This window comes from Patiria miniata, unplaced genomic scaffold, assembly GCF_015706575.1.
Source record: "Patiria miniata isolate m_02_andy unplaced genomic scaffold, ASM1570657v1 HiC_scaffold_14, whole genome shotgun sequence".
NCBI lineage: Eukaryota > Metazoa > Echinodermata > Asteroidea > Valvatida > Asterinidae > Patiria > Patiria miniata.
The window spans coordinates 6,989,106-7,014,268 of record NW_024037052.1 but is presented as its reverse complement, the minus strand read 5'-3'; the positions used below and the strand labels follow the sequence as shown (position 1 = coordinate 7,014,268).

Here is a 25,163-nt window from a genome sequence, read left to right as displayed (position 1 = left end):
ACTAACATTTTCTGAAGTTTGGTGAATTTGTGTCAATGAGCAATCTCTAGAAGTGAAAGACTTCTTAAACGATAATTATGACATGGATCAAGTTCTCTTTTTATCAAGAAAAAATAATGGTAGCTCCAGTTAACAATTCAATTCAAATGGGGGAAAAGGTTTTAAAATTTAAATGAAAGAAAGGAAGTATCACTGAAAATACATTGTCTTGGCCCCCCCCCCCCTTTATCGTTTCTATTTCTTACTAAAGTTGCTACGCAGCTGGTATGAGACATTGCCTGCTGGTTCCCATGTCTGCTCAGTAAAACCCTTCCATTTTACTAGGTAGTATATTTTGCCTCTTAGTTTTTTTCTTTCCGTCAAACACTCCACTTCATATTCATCTGAATCTGTGTATTAAAAGGGGAAAGAAAAGAGTTGCACATGAAGAGCCGCCATTTTATGTTTGGCTTATGATTAAAGGGAATATACAACATTTGCAAACATCGAAAAACAAAACTACCAAATTCTTACGACATACCTTACATGTGTACTAGGATGTTGGTAAATGACAGTCTTAAGCATCCTGTAAAATTATGGCACCAGGTGTGAAGTCATTTTCCGGAAAAGTGGTATTTTTGTATCATTTCCAACGGTGGTTGGCCGACTACCGTTGGAAAAACCTAACTATTTTTCCACTACTTTTTTTTTCAGTCAAAATTATGTTTGCTATTGGTTACATGTTTATGAACGGATGCAGGCCAGCTAGACTGGTTTCCTTACATTACAATTTTCCAGCATCTATAAATTGATCCATTTCATCTTTAGTTGAGTCAGGGAACCAGACTACTTGAACACTTTTGTGTTTCTTGGTTTTTTCCAGCATTTTCGGACGCAAAATTTCAAACATGTAAGTTTAACAATATTTGATCTATTATACTAACCTCTCAAATAGTCAATTTCTGATAATTATAGCAAAAGCCAATGATGTACATTCCCTTTAAAAGAAATGCATACAGTTTTATAAACAACATTTGCTCTGGGTGTAATTTTTCAGAAATGGATAGATTTGGGGTTACTATTTTATTGTTACACTGACTTATTTGAAGTTTTGTGTTTGCAGATGCCAGAAAACCAGTAAAAACCATTGTTTTCTTGTAGTCTGCTTCCTGGACCCCACTGAAATTGAATTGGAGCAATTTATAGACATTATGGAATTGTAACTAGGTCAGGGGACCAGTCCAACTTACATGAACATACACCCGTTCATCAAAATTCAGACTAAACATAAATGGTAAATTGGGGGCAATATTCGAATAAAAAAAAAACTGGGTTGGCTGAACAGCATTGTAAATTGATACAAAAATGCCACTTTTCTTGAAAATGTCAGCACACCAGGTGCCATGATTGTACATGATGCTTTAGACTCATTTTTTAACAGTCCAGCAACTTGTTCCATAATAATTAGGTAATTCTTTTTCTTTTTTGATGTTTGCAATGCTCAATCGGTTCTTAATCAGATGTTTAATATGCACCTATAAAGTTTGTTTCTATATCATCTGCAATCCAAACAACTGTGCAATGTTCTACAGTACCCCGTGTGGTTCATTACAGTAAGCTTTTTACGTTGACAGTAATATTAAAAACCATTACTTTCCAATTCAACTTGTACTGTATAACACAAAGCAATTTCAAACCAACCCAAGATATATTACATAAAAAAGCGGGATTGTAAGCATACCTGTGGCATTTTGCTCAACCATGTGTTGAAGCAATGTCAAGTCACTTGGTGTTTCTACATGCACATCTGTTGGAGACAACAAAATTGTGACAAACTCGAAGTAATAATAAAAATAATAATAATAAATTAAAATTTATATTGCGTGGTCTACATAAAAATGATCGAAGGCGCATTACATAAAATACCACGGAAATTACATTAAAAAAACAAGAAATAAAATGAGGTACAACTTATGTTAAAAGAGGGGTAAACTACTGGAAATACAATCAAGTAATTGATAGGGCAAATTTTCACAACTCAATTAAATCACAAGTCAATCTATTGGAATCTGTCTTAGCTTATTATGTATTGTAAATTTCTAATGACACTTCTCTGACATCATTTTATCTATGATACAACACCTCAAATGTCATATCTGAACACAAATTAGAAAATGAACATGTACATCAGGGTATTTGCTTTGTGAGTTTCACTATACAGGGTGGATAAAAAAACGAAACAGAGATATTTTTTGCTAATTGGAAGAGAAGTAGGGCACATGTGAATCAAAGGGAGATATCCTCTGTTAGGGTTAATCTCCTCTTTAAAATGACACCCTGCTCATGTTATAACATTCACGGTTGACTGAGCAGTGACCAATTTTGTGAAAGGGTCTATTTGGAGAATTGCGCCACTTTTCGATTGTGGTTTATGTGGTGTCATTTGTCAGGCTATGGTTGCAAATCAAGACAGGTGGGAACAAAAACAGATTTCACCATGAAAAGTGGCGGAACTCTCTAAATAGGCCCTTTCATAAAATTGGTGATAATGTCAAAACATTGGCCTACTTACTGCTGTTTGTTGGTTGAGCATTAAGCTGGTCAGATGGGCCATCATCCAATGTGGAGGGAGGCTGGGCAGACACTAGTATTAAAAAATAGCAAAGATGTAAAGATTTGATTATTCAGTGTAACACTTTTACACAAGACAAATTCGTACCACAAGTCCATTTTGTGGTCAAGCACGTGCTGATTGGCAGGGCTCATTCATTCACGATTCTATATGAGCCTGTAGTCAGCAAGAATTGGATGTGTTTTGCTTCAACTTAAACGGATCTGTTTTATTATTTACATGAGTGTAATTGTCAATAATCCAACATTAAAGAGCAATTCAAATGTCCTTGCATGTACTCTCAAATTCAGGACTAAGAACAAAGCAAATGAAGGCTTGAATGTTAAACTCAATTCAAATGCAGCAACTCAAGTCGACAACATTGAACAAAATCATCCGTTCAACGCATTTCACTTACTCTCAGTTTGGCCACTTCTGCAACATTTGGTTTAGATCAAAAGTTGACCATTGCTCAAAAAATGGACTTTCAAAGTACTTGGAGTTTACTAAAAAAACAAAAACCACACATAGTATCCACAATCCTTTTGCTGATATGCACTGAGCTGGAGTAATGTTTTACACATCACAAAAACAAAGGCCTACTTACTGCTGTTTGTTGGTTGAGCATTAAGCTGGCCAGATGGGCCATCATCCAATGTGGAGGGAGGCTGGGCAGACACTAGTATTAAAAAAGAACAAAGATGTAAAGATTTGATTATTCAGTGTAACACTTTTACACAAGACAAATTCGTACCACAAGTCCATTTTGTGGTCAAGCACGTGCTGATTGGCAGGGCTCATTCATTCACGATTCTATATGAGCCTGTAGTCAGCAAGAATTGGATGTGTTTTGCTTCAACTTAAACGGATCTGTTTTATTATTTACATGAGTGTTATTGTCAATAATCCAACATTAAAGAGCAATTCAAATGTCCTTGCATGTACTCTCAAATTCAGGACTAAGAACAAAGCAAATGAAGGCTTGACTGTTAAACTCAATTCAAATGCAGCAACTCAAGTCGACAACATTGAACAAAATCATCCGTTCAACGCATTTCACTTACTCTCAGTTTGACCACTTCTGCAACATTTGGTTTAGATCAAAAGTTGACCATTGCTCCAAAAATGGACTTTCAAAGTACTTGGAGTTTACTAAAAAAATAAAAACCACACATAGTATCCACAATCCTTTTGCTGATATGCACTGAGCTGAAGAAATGTTTCAGAGTTGTAACGAGTCACTGATTTTTGTGACTCGAGTCGAGTCGAGTCATTTTAAAGAAGTGACTCGAGTCGAGTCATTTTAAAGAAGTGACTCGAGTCGAGTCAAGTCATTTTAAAGAAGTGACTCGAGTCGAGTCGTGTCATTAGGTCCAAAGGTTGAGTCGAGTCGAGTCGAGTCAAATATTTAGCTCGAGTCATTTCGAGTCACGAATATTTGAACACTATATTACTCAAATTTATAAAAGGAGGCCATAAGTTTAGCCAGCGTTCGAATCCAGGAACTTCATAAGAAATCGCCTAAAGCCAATGATGAAACAGCGAATAAGAAAATGTGTTAAAAAATCTGGTTCCTGGATAGTATTTTGTGCGTTCTAGAACCATGAGGTGGGAGTCTGTGACACGTATATTTATACATGACTGCTCTTCGCAAAGCGAAGTGAGCATCAATTTTGCATCGTAAGTCATTGCAAATACTTTTCACAAAGTTGTGCTTTTATTTTTGGGATTCGAGTCTATTAGCCTTCGCTCGAGTCGAGTCGAGTCATTCTGATGAGGGACTCGAGTCGAGTCGAGTCATTTGCTCGCAGTGACTCGAGTCGAGTCAAGTCATTTACCCTTAGGGACTCGAGTCGGGTCGAGTCACCAAAATTGTGACTCGAGTCGGACTTGAGTCGAGTCATTACAACTCTGGAATGTTTTACACATGTATCACAAAAACATAGGCCTACTTACTGCTGTTTGTTGGTTGAGCATTAAGCTGGCCAGATGGGCCATCATCCAATGTGGAGGGAGGCTGGGCAGACACTAGTATTAAAAAAGAACAAAGATGTAAAGATTTGATTATTCAGTGCAACACTTTTACACAAGACAAATTCGTACCACAAGTCCATTTTGTGGCCAGCAAGAATTGGATGTGTTTTGCTTCAACCTATTAACGGATCTGTTTTATTATTTACATGAGTGTAATTGTCAATAATCCAACATTAAAGAGCAATTCAAATGTCCTTGCATGTACTCTCAAATTCAGGACTAAGAACAAAGCAAATGAAGGCTTGAATGTTAAACTCAATTCAAATGCAGCAACTCAAGTCGACAACATTGAACAAAATCATCCGTTCAACGCATTTCATTTACTCTCAGTTTGGCCACTTCTGCAACATTTGGTTTAGATCAAAAGTTGACCATTTCTCCAAAAATGAACTTTCAAAGTACTTGGAGTTTACTAAAAAGACAAAAACCACACACAGTATCCACAATCCTTTTGCTGATATGCACTGAGCTGGAGTAATGTTTTACACATCACAAAAACAAAGGCCTACTTACTGCTTTTTGTTGGTTGAGCATTAAGCTGGCCAGATGGGCCATCATCCAATGTGGAGGGAGGCTGGGCAGACACTAGTATTAAAAAAGAACAAAGATGTAAAGATTTGATTATTCAGTGTAACACTTTTACACAAGACAAATTCGTACCACAAGTCCATTTTGTGGTCAAGCACGTGCTGATTGGCAGGGCTCATTCATTCACGATTCTATATGAGCCTGTAGTCAGCAAGAATTGGATGTGTTTTGCTTCAACTTAAACGGATCTGTTTTATTATTTACATGAGTGTTATTGTCAATAATCCAACATTAAAGAGCAATTCAAATGTCCTTGCATGTACTCTCAAATTCAGGACTAAGAACAAAGCAAATGAAGGCTTGACTGTAAAACTCAATTCAAATGCAGCAACTCAAGTCGACAACATTGAACAAAATCCTCTGTTCAACGCATTTCACTTACTCTCAGTTTGGCCACTTCTGCAACATTTGGTTTAGATCAAAAGTTGACCATTGCTCCAAAAATGGACTTTCAAAGTACTTGGAGTTTAATGAAAAAATAATCACATAGTATCCACAATCCTTTTGCTGATATGCACTGTATGAGCTCAAAGAAATATTCCACGTCACAAAAACATAGGCCTACTTACTGCTGTTTGTTGGTTGAGCATTAAGCTGGCCAGATGGGCCATCATCCAATGTGGAGGGAGGCTGGGCAGACACTAGTATTAAAAAATAGCAAAGATGTAAAGATTTGATTATTCAGTGATTGTTTTCATTTGAAGCACATTTCGGGTTGAAGCACATTACAATGTAAATGTGCATAAATGCAGTGGGGCACACAGGATTTGGCAGGAGGGGGGGGGCCTCACTTTTCGAAAATAGGCCACTTAGTTCATGTATCACCAGAATCAAATCTTGGGACTAATAATTAAAACTGACAACCTCGAGGGGGGGGGGGGGTTTCACTGCTTAAATGTATTGCAATTGCATTGCACATTCACCTATGTTACATGCACTAAAACAAGACAAGTTCTATCTGGTTCATTCGTGTGATGTCACCTCAGTATAAATCATGCCCACTTCACGTTGTTAAGTAGCATTGGAACTGGAAGTTAACGCAACTTGAGTGTTCATGTAATAGTAGCAATCGGAAGTGTGCGCACATGTATGACGTTTTTACTGAAGAACTGGTTATTTAGCTTTCGGTCAGCAAGTATGGGATATTTTGGAAATGAGCTTCACAAACAAGCATGATGAAAGTGCATCTAAAGATAGAGATGTGTTTTCACCTGTGAATTTGATAGATGGTTCTGCCTCAATGATTTTTTTGAGGGCCTCTCTCCCATAGGCCCCAGGCCTCTTCAAGGGCATCGGCAGCCCTGTGCATTCTATCTGCCCAGCCTCCAGCAGTTTGTAGCTCATCTGGCTCTTTTTGCCCAATGTTGCATCCCCTGTAGTATTAAAGAAAACATTTTTTTGTCAATATAATATAAGGCCAAAAAAAAAGTCGCCGTAGCCATGCGCTTCGGCAAAATAAAAAGTTTTTTTGTCTATGAAAGATGATGTCTCAAAACCGCCAAACTCACTGGTTTAACTGGAATCCTGCTGCTGCACAATTTTAACATGTTTTTAGATGGGGTTATGATGGAGAATAATTGTTAACATGTGGCCTCTCTGGACTCCCATATTTTTGCACTAAGTTAAGTCTGGCACCATTTGCAGTCATCAGCCGACATTTAAAGCAAAAAAACAGGTAAAAAAAAAAAAAAACGCGTTGCCGTGCGTCTTTTTGGGCAAGTTCCATACCAGAAACTGGAGATTTTTTGGGGGGCTTAATCGAAATATACTCTTTTACCACCAAATGTGGCACATATAGTACCCGTGTGTGGTCTATATTTAAAATGTCGTGTAATACGACAAAAATTGCAGTTAGCCAGTCCACTCCCCACTTGTTTTCCACATTCCAACTTACTGTATTTCTGATTGAAGAGCTGCTGCACTTTAACCCTGAGCTGTGATATGTCTTCAGTAACGGTGCTGGACTTGTTAACTAGGTGTTAGAACAAATTGAAAGGAGACCATCAACATGATGAAAATATATACATGTAACTCCCTTTTTGTGTTGCAATGTTATATCTCCTCTAATGTCAGTTAAAAAGTAAGGTTTCATGAACCATTTTTGGGGGATATATCATCCTTTTTTATATCATTTGTAAAACAAAATCACGAATGTTCATAAAAGTAACGAAGGAATACGTACATGTACATTGCTATTTGTTTAGCAATCCCATTTGCATTTAACTTGTGTGTAATGTCTAAATCTCACTCAGCTTAATAGCTTCCAATGGCATCAATGGACAGGTATCAAATCTTGTATTAAAACATGCATAACTTCTGATGGCATAGATTAATTCCAGTATTTTTTCCCCAGATGAGTGGGACAGCATTCATTGGTGTATCAAGTTGTATTCATTTTGAGATCAAAAACATTTTTTTGCAATGATTTTTTCCCCAGCATTATACATGACTTAATCAATTTCAAGGTGTCAACATTTTGAAAGGATCTTTATTAATAATATAGACATGATGTTTCCTTAGTTATAGTTTGATTGATGTTTGGTTGAAGACCCCTGTTAGATGTACGTTTACTCAAACTTTACAATACACACCTCCACTAAATCCACTGGAAGCACAAAATTTGGACGCAAAATTTGTGGAAGTGGCAAGATCGACACCAACATCACTGCCATGCACTGTAGAGATCCCTAAAGATGCACTAGTGCACACCAGTACCCAGTCCAAGCCATCAACTCTTGCACACTGCGAATAAATGTCCCAACAAAATAAGCAACAAATTTGAAGACAAAATGAGTGCTCTGTTAAAACACAAGTGAGCAATCTAGTACACAGAAGTAACCTTTGAAAGACACAATAATATGAAATAAAAAGAGTGTCGTGGATCCCCTCTGATAAGACTACACAATATATTGAACTTATAATTCTTAAGTTTTGGTGGTTTTTTTGTTTTTGGTTTTTGGTTTTTTTTTGGTCAGTGCTTGGATTAAACAAAATTTCAATCTTTCTAAGATATGTATGTCAAGATTTTTCCCTGAGGGAGTTTGTTACTGATCGAATGACAACCACCTGTAGGAAGGGATAAGTTTCAGTTGACTGACTAGTTGACTTTTAGGTTATATTGATACTTGCTGACATAAATGCACACATATAAGGTCCCCAAAAAAGTACTTCTGCTTCTCGGTTTGCCTACCTACCGTATTCTGACAGCCCATCTTTTTATGGACAAAAATGAAACAAAACAACAACTAAAACCATCAATAACTACCTTTTACCCTGGCCTATATACAGGCAGACGCCGCCATATAATCGTCCAAAAAAAAAGGGAAAAAAATCTCTACCCACCTACCCTCTTTTCGAATGCATGTAAACCGAAGCAGAACTATTATGTTTTGGCCTTGTACATGTAATGAATTTATTATCTACTGTAAAATTTGTTTATATCCAGAATCGAAACAATATTTCTTGAATTGTTTTCTTATTGTTGTCTGCCATGGATTAACCAGAAATTACAGCGGGAAAGATGATAAGCAATGAAATCCTAGTACAAAATATCATGTATTTTAAAAGGCAAAAATGAGTCGGTGCTATCAATAGTATCATCTATCTTATTTTGTGTACTGCATTACTGCATGATTCCTTTCAAGTTGTATTCTTTCATCACTTAGTTACAGTAAAATTTAAAATGTGAATTGCATTACATAAACACCATTTTTAATCTCACCATGTTAGAAACTTCATGGCCAAGATTGTTGGCAAAGCTTCGAAACCCTGATTCTCCAAGGGTTGTGGTTTGCTGGGGTAACTGATTCTGATTGTCAGCCTCTTTGTTGTAGAGCATTCGATTTTCCTCATCCAACCCCCGCCACTCCTGCACACCTTGCTGCATCATCTGTGCCCTGTTAAGAGCCGTGGCACCTTTATAAGCAAATAGAATGGTGGTTATAAAATAATTATTATGCATTAGGCAAAATAAAAAAAGAAAACATGTTTAGCGCCCTGCCTCTTTGACAAAAAGGAAGGAGGAGGCCCTTTTTTTTTTTTTTTCCAAAATGGCCGCCCGACACATTTTTCAAGACAACGCGGCCGGGCTATTTTTCAAGATGGTTACCAGCTTTTTTCAAAATGGCCGCCACTTGGACTCATTGACTATTTCCACAGCTTTATACACGGTATAAAAGTCTAAAAATACGATTTCTTTCGTCAGAGATCGTTAAAATTTATCAATTTTTGTCTTTAAAAAAAAAAAAAGGAGGCGGCCTCTAAAAAGGAAGCGGGCGGGGACGCTAAACATGTTTTTTTTTTTACTTCGCCTTATGTTATTTTAAGCTGCCAAAAAGCCCCCAACCAACAGACCCATCACATACAGAAATATAGTTGAGGAACCGTTTTTATGTGCATTTGCAGGTTCATGTTTATATTGAATACTGTGGGTTTTTTTCATGGGCAGTTGTACCACAGGACAACAAAATATAAGAAGAAAGAGACATGAGTTCTGCAAGGTCAGTGGCTAAAACAAAATTTATAATCACAGGCCTGGTTTAGGATTGCAGTGCCTGACATTCCTGGGCAAACCACACGAGGATAATGAATAACATGAGGCTGATAGAAAAGGGACACAGTGTAGAGAAAAACCCATGAATGACTGTGCCAGTGGATATGGATCAGGTAATTGTTTTAGCAGGGGATTGGAATGTGGATAACACACTGAGAGCCCAAAGTATCTATTATTTTCCACAAGAGGTACGTCCTAGGATGATCCAACAATGAAACCAACCAAAACAAAAACCAACTACATTACTGATACTTGGACAATTAAGCTCAAGAAATAAAACAAATTTAAATGGATTAAAAACTAATTCCATGGAGTATTCTATTATGAAATAGTTCTTAAAAAATATTCAGGACAGACTTTTAGAAAAGATGGAAAACAATAAAAGGGTGCCAAAAACGTAATTTAAAATGTTTTACCGGTTACACACATGTATGCAGTGTGTGTTCTTGTAAAATGCTGATTGATTTATATATCCCCATTTTGTTATTTAATAACTAGAAGAAAAAAAGACTGATTAAAGTACATGATTTTTACATACCAGAAAGTATTTGAAAAGTGACCTGTTGGCAATTTACTAATTAATATCAACAATGTGGATATAGTGGCCATTGTGACATTACATGTTGCATTTTAAGAGTGGCCAATAATGAACCCTGCTACTGAATAAACAGGAAATATATAGGCCTAGATGTTTCTTCAGTGGGAACAAGGTCACAAGGATAAACAACCATACCAACTTAACTCCTGGTTCTGGGGGACTAAAAAAAAAATCATGTTTCACTTTAATATGCTGTTTCTTTCTACATGTATCACAAAGAGAACAATTAAGTAGACAAATCTTACCTTTTGAGCCTATAAACTTCTTCATGAAGATGTTGTAGCCACTGCATCTTCTTTTGCGCAGGGGTAAGACCCTCTGCTTGCCATTCTTTCGATGGTTTGTCCTGCGTTTATTGTCTATCCAACGCTATATAAACAGAAAGTTAATTGTTTCAAAAACACTTAATAGGCCTAACTGTTAACATGTCATGCATGTGGCACTTCTTCTTGCTCTGTGCTGTAAAAATATTTGGCAACACAGACCTTCTGTTTAATTTGGAAACTTGATGACTTAATAAATGAAACACTGGCATAAATTAATCTACACCGCAATTGGTTGAGAAGGATGAAAATATTGATACCTTCACTTGCTTCGCAGTCAAACCAGTTCTTTCGATGGCCAATGCAACCTTTCTTTTAGCCTCGGCTGTCCCATAGTTTGTCATGCCCTCATCCCAGAGCCTGTCAAGTTTTTCCTGATGCTCCATGGGCCTACTTTTAAACTTCTGAAAAACACAGAAAAAAACATTGATAAGTTTGTTAGCATATATATTAATATTAAAATTGCATTTTTTTTTCTAACTTCCTTATATGTTGTTCAATCACAAAATAGAGGGCATTAAAACAAAAATCCGTTCATAACTACACAGTCCATAGAGCAAGGAATATACATCAAGCAGTAGCTCCAATGTCTAAGCTTCACAACTGGTGCACCTCCACACCTCTCCGTCACCTTGAACAGCTGAGATCGGCATAAATACATGTTCGACGTTTGCCGATTTGCTTAGTATACAGAGTGTTCTTGAATTAAAGTTCCCTTAAATGTCACCATGGCTGGATACATACCTCCGTGTCGTCTTGAAGGCTGCTCCTTTTTTTTCTCGTAAAACTTTATGCGAATTGCTTCGCCAAGACTGCAACAAGTCAAGTACACGGTCTTGATTAGAGGTGTACTTCGATGTTCAGAATACGATATGCCAGCACCGGCCGCGCGTGATGAGCTGAGCTGTACTGTATGTTGGTACCGCGCCGCCGGCCAGGTGGCCGTTGCCCGTGGCCCGGCTGCGGCGCGGCGCTGCGCAGCATGGTTCTGGTGATGAAAAAAAAGTTTCCTGTCACGTGACCAAGGTGGCCAGATTTGCATTTCAAAATTATGCTAACTTTAGCAAAAACCTGCTACCACGATTCTGTTTGATCATACGTTTCTTAAAAAATATTTTGTTTTCCTTATTTTTTTTTCGGGGGGGGGGGGGGTGTGTTAAATTGACACATATGTGATTGTGCACGTCATTAGAGTACATTACACTATACCTGCTGTTCGTTCGTGGATCCAGAAATTTTGCAGGTAGGCATGCCGAAATGTAGAACTTTTTTTTTTTCTCCGGACACTCAGAAAATCACTCGGTGGGCAGGGGAGTGGGTGTGGCTCGTTTCATATTTTCGATGGGGAGCGGACAATCCTTCTCCCGACTATTTTTTTAGGAGGCAGGCCGTTCGCTTGTGACATCACCTTTTAACATTTTCTACTGCCATTTTTTATGGATTTTTTTTTGGGGGGGGGGAGACAAAAGATGCTTCTGTTTTTGCCCCCCCCCCCCCTCGTAGAACCGCACTTGAATTTACTACAGGGAAATTTAATGCAAAGAAAATGCATTTTCTAACTCAAACTCTGCTTAACTCAAAATTTGAGCCCACTCGCCAGAGGTGTGACTGATAAAAAACAAAATCTACTTAAAGCGGTCACACTGATTGACAGCACGGTATGAGGGCACTAAATTTGCCGGTTTTAAACAATAACAATTTCATACTGCATGGTGGTACTCTCACTGGTACTCCGGCTTAAAATGAGTACGGATCCAGCTTAATACATTAAATGCCAATTTCCAATAATTCTATCCAACTGAATCGGTCGCCACAGGCTATTCATGCTTCTTTCAGGTATGCTGTGTCATTTCGAAGAAAACAATAAAACATTGTTTCCAAAAATGCCGGGTTTTTTTCTTTAAGTGAAGTAATTCGGCAAATCCGAGAATGGGTACCGTTGGTACGGTTTGTGACATCAAGTAGTTTCAATGGCTGAATGAAACGTGTCCTGGATGCTGATTAACATGAAATAGTAATTCAATACAGCTTTCTCTGAATATACAAAATTTAAACAACATTTATACCTAATACAAATTTCAGTTGTTAAGTTCCTGTAGTCTGTATTTTTGCTTATATGAAGTCGAACAAAAAGACACAAAGTGACCAGTGACGCAGTCGTGATTCTCATACCAGGAAGGGGGGGGGGGGGCGAGTAGGGTCATGAGGGCGGGGTGCCCAAGTTTCATCTGTTCTGAGAGGTGGACATGTTTTTTTTCCAACGTAGACACATCCGGGATGTAGAGGTGTGGGGGGGGGGGGGGGGGAGTGTGTGCTATACAACAATTTTCCATTGACACTGTTCACCGTCGCAATTCCTGCTGGTCATTGTCAGACAATAGTATATGGGGCCTACGCGTATTGGACGTGAAAATGAACAGCCAATAAGTTATAAGAAAGGGTTTCACCAATAACACATTTAACATGTGAGAAAAGGCACTTTAAAAGTTAAACTCGCTTACAATGAGATCATGATTTTATCCGACTGCAAAATTTACATATTATAGTTTACATACTGTGGGCGGTAAATGTTTATGAAAGCTTTAGGGGCGGCGTGCGATTACAGTTTCCTATCCAATTGAACACAATGCCTGTTTTGCATAAAGTGCCATTTTTGGCTAAAACTTAAGCATTAACAATAGACATTACCCCGTGACGTGATTTTACACGGTTTACGAGTAAGAAAATGAAGTATAGATAAGATAATAAAGACGGACGTACGCGTCCCCGGCGCGGTGCAAATTATGAATTTGGCATCGTATTCGAAAAACATTTGTTTATAAGTCATTAGTTAATTATTGCGAGCTAAGTACCAATATTACAACAACTCAATATCAACGTTTGACATGGCGATTCATCTTTTTATCCTTGGCAAACATCTCCGATCCACCTTACCTATAATTTGGAACTGAGGCCACAGATAAGAGAAACTAGACTCGGAAGACACAATAGGAACATGATTCGTTTCCGTCAGAGGGGAATTTTCTTCCAAAAATGAAGTAATTAAATCAAACTTGTTTGTAACGCTTATGTTTTCTCTGGTATTTTCTCCGTTAAATAAACTCAATTATACTGAAAAAAAAGTAGAGGATATATTTAATTGATATTTTTATCGCATTAAAATAATTGTGCGTGAATTATTTTCTAACAACACAGTGCGAGAGGGCGCCCTGTAACAGCAAACTTGTGCAAGTCTTTTTACTGTTTCTGTCAAATTTACACTTCGTTGTCATCCAAAATCATTACTTAATGAACTAACTAGCCTTAATTCTGTTATCTAAACGGTTTGAAAGGCATGCTACATCGAAGAGATTAATGTTTCCCGTATCAGTTCTCCAGGTGTCAGGATAAAAGCTTTCACTGTCGATAACGAATCAGACTAGACTGTTGCGAGTTTATCGTAGTGTCTGTGCGTTTCTCGTTACTGATGCTTAGGCCTATAAGTCACCAGGCATCCTTTTAGTCGGTGTTTATTCTATTTATTTATTTATTCATATATTTATTAATTTGTTTATTCATTATTTTCTTACATAGTAAATGTATGGCAGTCATTACTATGCATACAGCCGGCCATACAGGCGTGAGTGCTCTGTCAAACCCCGGCGCGCGACGAAATAACAGAACAGAAGCCTTCGGCAGTAAACAGTCCTTTCGTAAAGTGATTCTTGAACGGAAACAGGAGGATATTAAAATTAATATTTGGTAACATGTATATTGATTTTTATAGTTGTGACAAGTTCGTGACAATTTTAGATTTTACATGCTCTGTGGTGCACTCTCAGTCGAGTATCCATCTAACCATTTTCTTTTTTTGGGGGGGGGGGGCAAAGATTATCCTAAACAAAATATCATCGACTCGGAGTTTGGAGTCATTGAATCGGCTATCCTGAGCAATAACATCAAACTGTTATATGTTTGGGACGAAACACGTGAGGGCTGAAGGAGGGGGGGGGGGGGTGTCGCCCTGGTCGATAGGTTTGGGTGCATTTTCTTCTCGTCGCGCGTGCCCACCCCGTCTCGCTCGTCGATCCCCCTCCCGGTCGCGCGAGGGTTGTCTCTCATTTTCTTCTGTCCTGGCGCTTTTTAATTTTTAGTCTTATGTGCAACTAATCATAGCAGGCTACGGTCTAACGTGAACTTCCCTATTAATTTTGTCCATCCCTCCCTTTCCTCTCTAGTTGAAGTCTCTCTTTCTCTCTATTAGGCCAAAAAAAAAATAAGTCGGTCTCTGGTCAGCGCGCGCGTCGATTTTAAGCATGCGCGTCGATCTTTTTTTCCCAAAATGTTCCGCGGTAGCTCCAACAGCGCCCTCTATTTCCGCACCTCCTCAATTATTTTTACCAAAGAGCACCAAGGAATGGGAAATTGCACCAAGGCAAATGATCGAAAGCACCAAGGCAAATTATGGAGGACACCAATGTACATGAGGACACCAAAAAAGCAAAATAGTACCCACCTTGTCTGTACAATCGAAGCTTGAAGAAAGAAAAAAAAAGCAAAATAAAAAAAAAAAGCCGCGTGGCCGCGTCAATTCCGGAACTTTGGTCTGACCAGAGACCGAATATTTTTTTTGGCCTTAGTTGCATTTTTTTTGTATGGAAGGGGGGGGGGGGGTTGACCCCCACGCCCCAGATCCGCCCCTGCTAAGCGCTTATCATAGGGCCTAATGGCCAAACTTTCTATACTTTGGCAAATAACGAACCATGAACGAACCAAGGCTCAGCCTGAAAGCGGGGAATGTTCAAATCATAATTAATTTATGTAGTCGATCGAGCTTCAATTCTAAATTTTCAACTGTAATTAAGTCAATAATTGTATCGTCTTTGTTGACAGAGTCGACTGGGGCACCATCGATTATCAGGGACGGGTACCTGTTCGTGCGCAAGATATACTTCAATTAATAAATGAGTTAACGGACCACATGATCAAGCTAGGCAAAATAAATGCCCAGTTGAATATCTCAAATCCAAATTTGTTGATGTTCGGTTGGTTTTGTTCGCAACATTTTCCGTCCCCTCGTTTTGTCAGTTTGTTTGCAGACAATAACAGTTTTGCACGAGTAGATACACTGATTTACGGGGAATCCTATAGTTACTGTTACGGACGCGATGACCTAATGAACTTTAAAAAACTAAGGCCATGTTCACCAGTATCACTTCATGCAGAGTAGTTTTATTCCATGTTATCTTCCACTATGCACGCACAAGAAGTAACTACAAGTAACCAATATACGGACATTAATGCTGGCCAAGTTGGCCAAACCCTGCGTTTGCTCAGAGTGTCCCAGGTTTTTGTTATAATTCTATAAAAGGATGACCTTATTTGTCTATTTAATATGCACTTTTTCATTTGATTTCACAAATAAAAAAAATGATAACAACTTCTACGTAATATTAAGTATTTGTCCTTAAATCTTTACATCACTAACCACCTGATTACGAGATTCACATTCACAGAACTATCTCAGAAATTCCGACATTTGTTTTCATATGAAGACCAAGCTTGATACCGAAGCAATGACAACTTATCAATCCAAATTCCTTATTGTTTGATACTTGTAAGCTGTTAACATTAAAGGCAGTACAATTATAAGAAATGAAGGCCAGGCATTGTTCACTTGAATTATGACATAAATAAGAGGTTAAGACACTTTAAGAATTTTAAGTCAATTATTATTTACATTTCGTATATAAAATAGCCGCACGGGTATATGCCTAACTTGCTAAAGAAATACTCCGTAAACGTTTAACATTATCATATTCACGTTGAGTAAATGAATATGTGAACATTGACCCAAATGTCTGTTAAAATGTTGTACATACAAGGTGAAAATGTACATGTACCCAATACATCAGCAACACACGTGTTCATGAACAGATTTCTCAAGAACAATTGTTTCTGTTTCATTATTAAATTTAATTGTAACACCTAGTCAGGATATAATGAATCACATATAGATAAGCAGAGGGATGAATTTGACATCTGAGAATAAATAGTTTTAATTGTTATAGTGAATTAACTTAAACAACGGAACATTTGGACATGCTTTATTTATCAAACAAAAATGCATTGTTTGTGAGAGTTTGCACATGCATGAGTGAAATGTTGACTTGGCTTATTGAAGGATTCCTGTTCAGCACGAATACACCTAATTCAATTGAAACAAAACATACTTGGTCTATATAAAAATGAACTTAATAATATTAAAATAGACTGCACATTTGCAGTCTTTCTGAAAGTACTTGTAGGTCTACTTTATAGGAAAGACAATGTTCAACTGATGATTTCAATCAAAATAACCCGTGTTTCCAAAACGTCCACAATGTATGGCTGCATTGCGCTAGTATTTATGGTTTCATGTAAAAGGCCTATTCATTTTTTTCAATGAATATTTGATATAAGAACATTGCATATTTGATATGAGAATATTCTGTGTGAAATTTCTTTTCATGAAAACATAAATCCTAGCACAATGCGGCCACAGATTTTGGAAGGATTGGATCAAGCTTTGCTAACATCTAATTTCTTCGTAAAAAATAGACAATCATAGTAAAGGGAAGGTTAACTTATACATGTATATACATGTACTTCAAAATACAAATCGAGGACGAGACAAAAAATCATCAAACCCAAAGGGAGCCCCATATTTTCAACAAAGCTCTGCATGTCGCACTTGTAAGGACATTGTACGTGTATACGCTACCTGTTAACAAAATATTCATCCAAATCATTCATGTACTAGGCCTATTCCCATTATACTTTTAGACATATACACGGTAAAAAAACCCCAAAATTCCACGTATCACAATAAAGATTAATGTTGATGTTCAGCAAAACATACCATTACTGTGATCAATGGACAGCGAATTAAACCTGTTCTTATTTACAAAAAGGTCATACTGGACAGGTACAAAAATAGGGGGCATCATTATATATATACATATATATATCTTGCAGCATAGAAGGTAATTGTGTTTTCAAAGAAAGCAAGCATCGTTGAAGACATACTTTGGCCCTGACATACTGACCAATAAGAAAATGCTCTGTTTTCTGTAATGCGGGCTTGCATTAAACATATTTCTTGGCGACACAGTCTGCTATCAATGTTTGATCATTTTGATGCATAAGTAGATTAAAATGAGAATATTATATCAAGCAGTTTCAACGTAAATAACATAACGTAGCTAGGTCAAATTCTGTATTAGTTAATATGACTGATTTTGACAAGAATTTGGAATGTTGGCGTAAAGACTTCCAAAAGTGACCTTTAAAACCAAAAAACACAAACATAACAAAATCACAAAATCAACCAAATGGATGAGTTGTCAGTATATCAGCTCAGTTTAGAAATCAATCACTAACAGCTTCATCCTCACTTTCGTCAGATGAAGAATCTGAAGACAGTGGAGTCTCATCTGATGGTGAAAGTTCTGGAGAAATTGCTGAAAGTATGGTAGACCTGAAAAATGGGGTGCAAGATGATATGGGAATATAATTTGAAAAACACTTTTCCAGATTGAGGTGCAGCTGTTCTTGCTCTTGGATGGCATTCCCAACTAAAAACAGCAGGCCCTCAGCCCTATCAGCCTCAGCCGAGCGCAGATCTTTCACGAGTGCCACCAACTGGTTGTGTCGGTCTGACACTGATTGGAGAACTCGAGCCATTTCCTTCTCAACCAGTGCAGTCTCCTCCTTGGCCCGGTCACTCAAATTGATGAGATCGACAGCTCTTCGCCGTGTTGAGGAGGGAATGGGTGTGCTACCCTTTCAATCCAAGGAAAAAGAAATGGAAGAGGGGAATCAGTGATGCATTGATATGAATATTTTTGGGACACATGTCCATATATTATGCATGGCTCTGTGCATGTTTGAGAGCGACTAACATGACACATGTGTCAGCTCTCTGAACTTGGTAATATGCAGAATATGCATGACCAATTTCCATCTGAAAGAACACATTGAAGTGTAAAGAGTAGGGCCAGAGGAAAGTACTGGACAAAGTGGTTTCTGCAGATTAAAATTTTGTTAGTAGCAGGAGACAAGAATACCTCCCAAAAACTCAATCATTATACTTGCATAGTTTCCAAGTTTATTCAAAATGACAGAAATACTGTAACTGAAATTTGCTCATCACCAAGGCACACTGGCACAGGCAGTATTTATAGAGTTGGTTAGTATGCACACTTTTCAGTTAACTTTTCAGTTGGTTGAGACTTAAGTCCAACAGTTCACATGACAGCACTTTTCAGTTGACCTAACCAAAACGTCATAACCAATGACCTCATACACATGTATAACTCCTAGATGAAATCTGAACTCAAATGTCTCAGGTCATCTGAAGCCCTCCTTCACCCAACTATTATTGTCACCAAGTTTGGTTGAGCTTGAAGACAGACTTATTTTATGACAGCACTAAACAGTAAACAAAACCAAAATATAACACATACAGACACACCCATATTTGTAAACACCAGCAATCGCGGACCCCCATTGTCCCTTATCCTCATTCCTTTGTCTGTCCTGTAACTTTTAGCAACAGCTCTCATTGGTTTTGTACACGAATTTCAATCTTGCACTAACGGTCAATCGTGGACCCTTTATTTGTGTCCCTACTCTTTTGTCCCTAGTCCGTGATTGCCTGTGTTTACATACTCACGCACTAGGCATACAAACGCACAGAAGGAAGAAACGATCACAATATCACCCTTTTGGTTTAAAAAGCCAGGGGATAAAAATGAAAGAATCAAAATAACACAAAACAACACTTAACAAATTCAAAACCGAGGTAAATCAAACAGCAAACAATCAAACTAAACAAAGTACTAAAACCTCATTCTACCTGTTTTGTCACCGTCAAGTTTGTGTACAGCTGTGAAGTCAAGTCAATCACATCTTTGTGGGATGTTGACGACGGTGGTGTAGTGAAGTCACAGCTGTTGTAAGCAGATACCAGTTTCCTCAAAGCTTTGGAAGACTTCCGTATCTGCTTACTTAGTCTGGTGGCCACAGACTGTCCCTCTGTACAGCAATCAATGACATTTGGAAAAGTAATTCATGAAAGCCTTTCCAATCAAAGAATTAAGCTTGGGTCCCTGTTTGTGTCAAGCGATCGATCAAATAAGCTGTATGGTCGAAATCAATAACAACATTGATCTTTAAAGGGATATGATTACAGTCATGCTTTGACTCAACATGATTTAGTATGGTATTATCGGGTAACAATATGAAGCAGAATTGGAGTTTATCTACCAAGGCATGCAACTGGGAAACCACAAAAAAAGAGGAAATTCAAATTTTTCCCAGACTTTGTAAAGTGTTTTTGTATTTTCAATGGCACACATGGGAGGTCAAAAAAGAGGAAATCAGCTGATCAGCTGAAAAGGTGCATGCCTGTCTAACGAGTCACAGTGTCTAATGCACTTGCTCTAATCAATTATTTTAATTCTTAACTGTCTGTGAATGTTTGAATGAGGGCTTATAATTTTAGATATGTTTTGCGTTCATATGTAAACAATGTTATGAGTTCCATACCTGAATACTTTTTGGACATGTCCAAAAAAAGGTGTACTCAACAGCATGTGACCACAGCTTTTGGATGAGTGCCACCTGCTGCTTTCCCTTCATCACTGCCAGGTGGGTTATGAAGGCAGGGTTGTCGTTGCACCAGCGCTGGATGCCATGCCTCTGCTCGAGGGTCTTCAGATCCTGATCTAACCTTGTTTGAAAACGACAATTGTTTTCTCAAAATTTATATAGTGTTATACTTTTCCCAAAAGACAAATATTAGGATGTAATTTACCATCACAAGTGTGAGTAATATAAATGCCATTCTGAGTTGTGCAATAAACATTTCTAGAACAAACAAAAAAATAAGGTGACTGCATTTAAAGGGATTTTCCATGCCAATGTATTTTCACCAATACAGGTGGTTTGCATTTCCTCCACTTATTGTGTACTATGCCAACACACAAAATAAAAACAAAGAATTAAATTCCAGCAGGTATTTCTCAATAAATCTATATTTATCATAATAACATCTTGGGCCAAAAGGTACCTCAAACTTCAAATCAATTTGTATGATTTGATAACATGTATTGCCAGACAGCAAATACTCCATCTGTGTACTGCAGGTTAAACTACAAGTACATTTATACAAATTGTAGTCTAGTCAATCATGGAGGAGTCAGAACTCATGCACTATTAACATTTGACTATTAACATTCCAGTCCCTCAGGAATGCCCATGGCTAAAGCACTGTGCCCACAAGCCGGGACCATTCATTGCATGACCGCAAGCACCTTTTGTACTTGATGATCACTGCTGCCATTTTAGTTGGTAACCATCAACCTCCCTATATGCTGCATAATAAGTAAGGTTTGTCACTGCTCCTCTGAGAAAAACAATTGTAAGGCAAGATGGGCGGTGACGATCAGGTAACACTTTCAAGTACTAGAGTTCTGACTTTTTTGTTCCTTCCTCCATGAATCATTCAAGTGTGATACTAAGACATGATAACGATGTATACTGGATGAACATTTTAATACAATAACCTAAGTAAGCATAAACTGAAAAACCCTCTCAACTAAATTAAGCAATGAACACTAAGACCTACTCTTGACATTGGCCAGCAAGCATTCCAGCCCTGGTGTCATCATCACACAGTGCCAGTTGTTCCCTATGTAACGAAATAAAAAAGGAACATGCTACAATTAACTAGAATGAATTTCGTTGACTTATTCCAAAAGTTAAGTTGCTCTTTTGTTATTATTTCCAACCTTGCCAAAGGCAGCAAAAAGTTGTAGGCGTGCATATGCATGAATGCATGTATGAACATGATCTGCCGACCACAACTTCAATTTTGATATAATAGGTGCAAATGAGAAGAATACGGAACTTGTAAATGTACAATAAAAGAAAAATGAACTGCTGTACGAAGGATACCAATAATTACATGTATAAAGGTCCACACAAATAGACAAAAAATAGAGAAATAACAGTCATCAAACACAAAGTCTTTGCTACTTGCAACTTGGGGATCTCATTTCTTTTCAAAATTCTACACCCGCCATACATGCAAGAACCACTTCATGTTACACGGCAGTAGTGTAGCTTGATAATTACTCTATTGATCACCACATGATGATTTATCTGCTGTTTAACTTCTTGACAAATTTTCTGAACATCCAAGCTACTTTCAAGTATGAGAGTGATGATTCGAATACTACAGACACTAAAGACATGTACTTTCTAATTTATAGTACTACTATTATAGCAGTCCCAAGCATGTACAAAGTACATCACTTGAAGATGTACATACAATACAACACTTACTTTCTCTGTTCATAATGCAGCAGTTTCTGCACATACTTTTCCTCCCATGGGACTTGACCTGCACAAGACAAAGAACAAATAGAGTCCAGACTACACAAAAACGTACTTTTAGTGAGGAAGCCAACATCCATGTTATTTTAATTTAGTATACCTGATGGGTAACTTTGATGGCCCTTAAACTCTGTTAATGATGGCGATGTACATACATCTACATGTTTCTGTTTTGGGGGTTAAAAATAGAATATTAATCCACCAGAGAAATCTATGAATATGGTGATGACATAGATTGATACCTTTTGTGGATGACTTTGAGACATCGACTTGACACTTTTCTGCTTCCCTCCAATCCTTGATATCTTTAAGTGACACTGGAAAAGTAGAATACGATGTATGATCTTTATTTCAGGAAATTGAACAATTCTGCTAATTCAACCAAACAACTTCAGAAGGCATGTTATGGGGTAACTAAAGCAAGGCATTTGCATGTATCAATGCATTGCTAAAAATGATATTCTTCAGAACCCATTTCTTAAGTACCAGATTAAACACAAATCAAACTGGAGACTATGTGTATCACATAATTATATGTATTTATCTATATAATGTGAAAGGAAATTGACCAATCAACATTTTAGTTTTGTTTGTTGATAAGTGGTCATTTGCAATGTAATTCATGTCAATATATATCTTCACACTCTTTTTAATTTTATTGTGTCAAGTGTAAGTTTCATAGACATAGATTACCTGCGCAGTCACTACATATTTCCTCAAGTGCTTTGCTAGAATCCTCTTTAACTCTAACTGCTCTGTCCATCAAAAGTACAAGGCTGCTGCCTAAATGTATATAAAAACAAAAAGAAACAAGTAATTGCTGATATTCTCAAGTTCAGTAAAAAGTTGTTGCAAACAATTCTCCTTGATTGTCAAATTTATCGGACGATGTCTAATCCCACGCTATTTTCCATAAGCACCTTTCTGATTTTTTCAAACATCTAATATGCATGACAGCGATAGCACATTTCCTTTTACTTGAACATTAAAGGGAATATACAACATTTGCAAACATCAAAAAACAAAAATACCAGATCATTATGGAATACCTTACTGGACTGACAGTCCTGACATTTTCAAGAAAAGTTGACATTTTCAAGAAAAGTTGTATTTTTGGATCAATTTCCAACACTGATCTGCCGACCGGCGCTTTTTTTTCAAATACTGCCCCCAATTTACCATATTTAGTTAGTTTGAATTTTGTTTGCAATCAATTTCACATCTTTGAATAGGTACAAGCCTTCTACACTGGTTCCCTGACCTTACAATTCCTTGGCATCTGTAAATTGCTTCATTTCAATTCAAGTTCAGGGAACCAGACTACAAGAACGTAATTTTTTTTAAGAACGTAACTTTTTTTTCTTGGTTTTCCTAGAATCTACGAACACAAAACTTCAAGCAAGTCAGTATAACAATATTTGCTGTAAAATATTAATCTCCCAAATCCATCAATTTCTGAAAATTATGTTGTATTTTCCCTTCATATAGGCAATGCATTCCCTGATTCCATAGAATTATGTAAAGCCTCTGTGTGCATTTTGAATGAACCGACAGGGTTAACACGAATCTCATCATCAATACAACACAAACCATTGTGAGAGATGTGAAAAATATCAGTAGTTGGCATGAATATTTTTTTTTGCAAACCATTGACCTATTCAAACAGCTGCCAGGCATCGAAATTGAAAATCATGTATGTGCAAAACAACTATATGTTAAAAAAAATTAGAAACCCTACTCCACGTATTGATTCAAGCTATATGATCAAAACTTTAAAGGTGAAGATATTGGTAATTTTGGATGATGCAGTTGATCCAAAACTGTTCTCATACCAATGTCAGCTCTTTTCCGACGGCTGTAATGCAGAAGAGCATCTGTAAGAAGGTCTTCTCTATGGGCTGGTGTCATCTCCTTGGTTATAGATGAGAAGCGCCTTAAGTAGGACCAGAGCCTCTCCATCACCTCCCCATCTGTCAGCCCGTAACCGCAGCGCCATCTGGTGCTGTATGCCACCTGTAGGGAGATTGATGGAATGATGAAAAATATCAAAACCATAACTTGTTATCTACATGATTGTAGAATAAAATACATCAAATTATTAGCTCTTCAAAGAACAAACTTGAACAACAAATTAACTACTGTTAATTAATCAACTACTGATCTTAAATCACGAACACATCTAACTATAATGGTGATAATAGTACATGTACTTGGAAAAAATATGACAACATTTCACAATCAATTTTAATTGCAACAAAAAGTTACCATGCACTAATCAAGGAGTATAACATATTTTTTCCCCGATTACTATGCTGTTGAGCATCACTGTTGCAAACAATGACTAAATCATCATTGGGATTCATACCTGGCAAGCCATTTTGTGCCCATAGGCATGGAACACAGGGAGTGCCATATCCAGCTCAAGCTTCTTGTCCTTTTTTTTCTACAAAAGCAAAGACAAACTCAAGCAAATAAACTTTGTGACAAATCAAGGGAGTTACATAAAAACTTTTAGTGTACACACACGTGGGATATGAAATGGTTTGTTACCTGTAACATGATGCACATTGTTCATTACCCAGGCATGAAACTGGGAATTTGGAAAAAATTAGGAATTTCCAAACCACATAAGACTTTATAAAGTATTTTTCAATTTAAAAAGGCACTCACGAGATGCAAAAAACCCCAAGTAAATCAGTAGATACGAGAAAAACATGCATGCCTGATTACAATTTTTCACAAACCTAACGAGCAGACAACAGTAAAAATAAAACAAATCGGACAATTAGTTTAAAGTATAGTTAAAAACACACCTTGAAGTGGGCAGTGAGCGTACAGGCAATATCATAGATGACATGAAGCTTGACGGATGGTTGTGCTTTCTCCAGTATGCAGTCTATGGTGAAAGCTGCATATGCGAGTCTAGAAATCAGAATGATAAACAAAATGGGAATGGTAATGATTTTCAACTTGAAGGCCGAAGAACTGTCAGAGTAACAATGGCGATGAAAGTGAAATACTACACACAAAACATGCAAACAGTTTAATGCAAATATA

General features: G+C 37.4%; 2 protein-coding genes across 2 annotated transcripts in view; both read right to left on the bottom strand.

The window, feature by feature from the left end:
* Positions 1–204: 204 nt before the first annotated feature.
* LOC119721991 (translation initiation factor IF-2-like) lies at positions 205–11,708 on the bottom strand. Its single transcript, XM_038191968.1, has 14 exons — positions 11,430–11,708; positions 10,946–11,089; positions 10,608–10,731; positions 8,934–9,127; positions 7,804–7,954; positions 7,107–7,184; positions 6,424–6,585; positions 5,782–5,853; positions 5,138–5,209; positions 4,547–4,618; positions 3,198–3,269; positions 2,552–2,623; positions 1,721–1,786; positions 205–389 (listed from the first exon to the last, which is right to left on the bottom strand). Exons 2-14 carry the CDS (start codon positions 11,069–11,071, stop codon positions 235–237), a joined length of 1,416 nt encoding a protein of 471 aa, XP_038047896.1. The 5' UTR covers positions 11,072–11,089; positions 11,430–11,708; the 3' UTR covers positions 205–234.
* A 4,166-nt stretch (positions 11,709–15,874) lies between these two features.
* Positions 15,875–25,163, bottom strand: part of LOC119721728 — a 12,387-nt gene continuing 3,098 nt past the window's right edge. Inside the window, exons 2-11 of the mRNA XM_038191695.1 lie at positions 24,920–25,028; positions 24,472–24,549; positions 23,939–24,119; positions 22,800–22,889; positions 22,349–22,423; positions 22,056–22,113; positions 21,337–21,399; positions 20,256–20,439; positions 19,564–19,742; positions 15,875–18,488 (exon numbers count right to left, since the gene is read on the bottom strand). Of these exons, the coding sequence (XP_038047623.1) occupies positions 19,716–19,742; positions 20,256–20,439; positions 21,337–21,399; positions 22,056–22,113; positions 22,349–22,423; positions 22,800–22,889; positions 23,939–24,119; positions 24,472–24,549; positions 24,920–25,028 (865 nt within the window). The 3' untranslated portion in view covers positions 15,875–18,488; positions 19,564–19,715. The remainder of the gene's footprint in view (positions 18,489–19,563; positions 19,743–20,255; positions 20,440–21,336; positions 21,400–22,055; positions 22,114–22,348; positions 22,424–22,799; positions 22,890–23,938; positions 24,120–24,471; positions 24,550–24,919; positions 25,029–25,163) is intronic.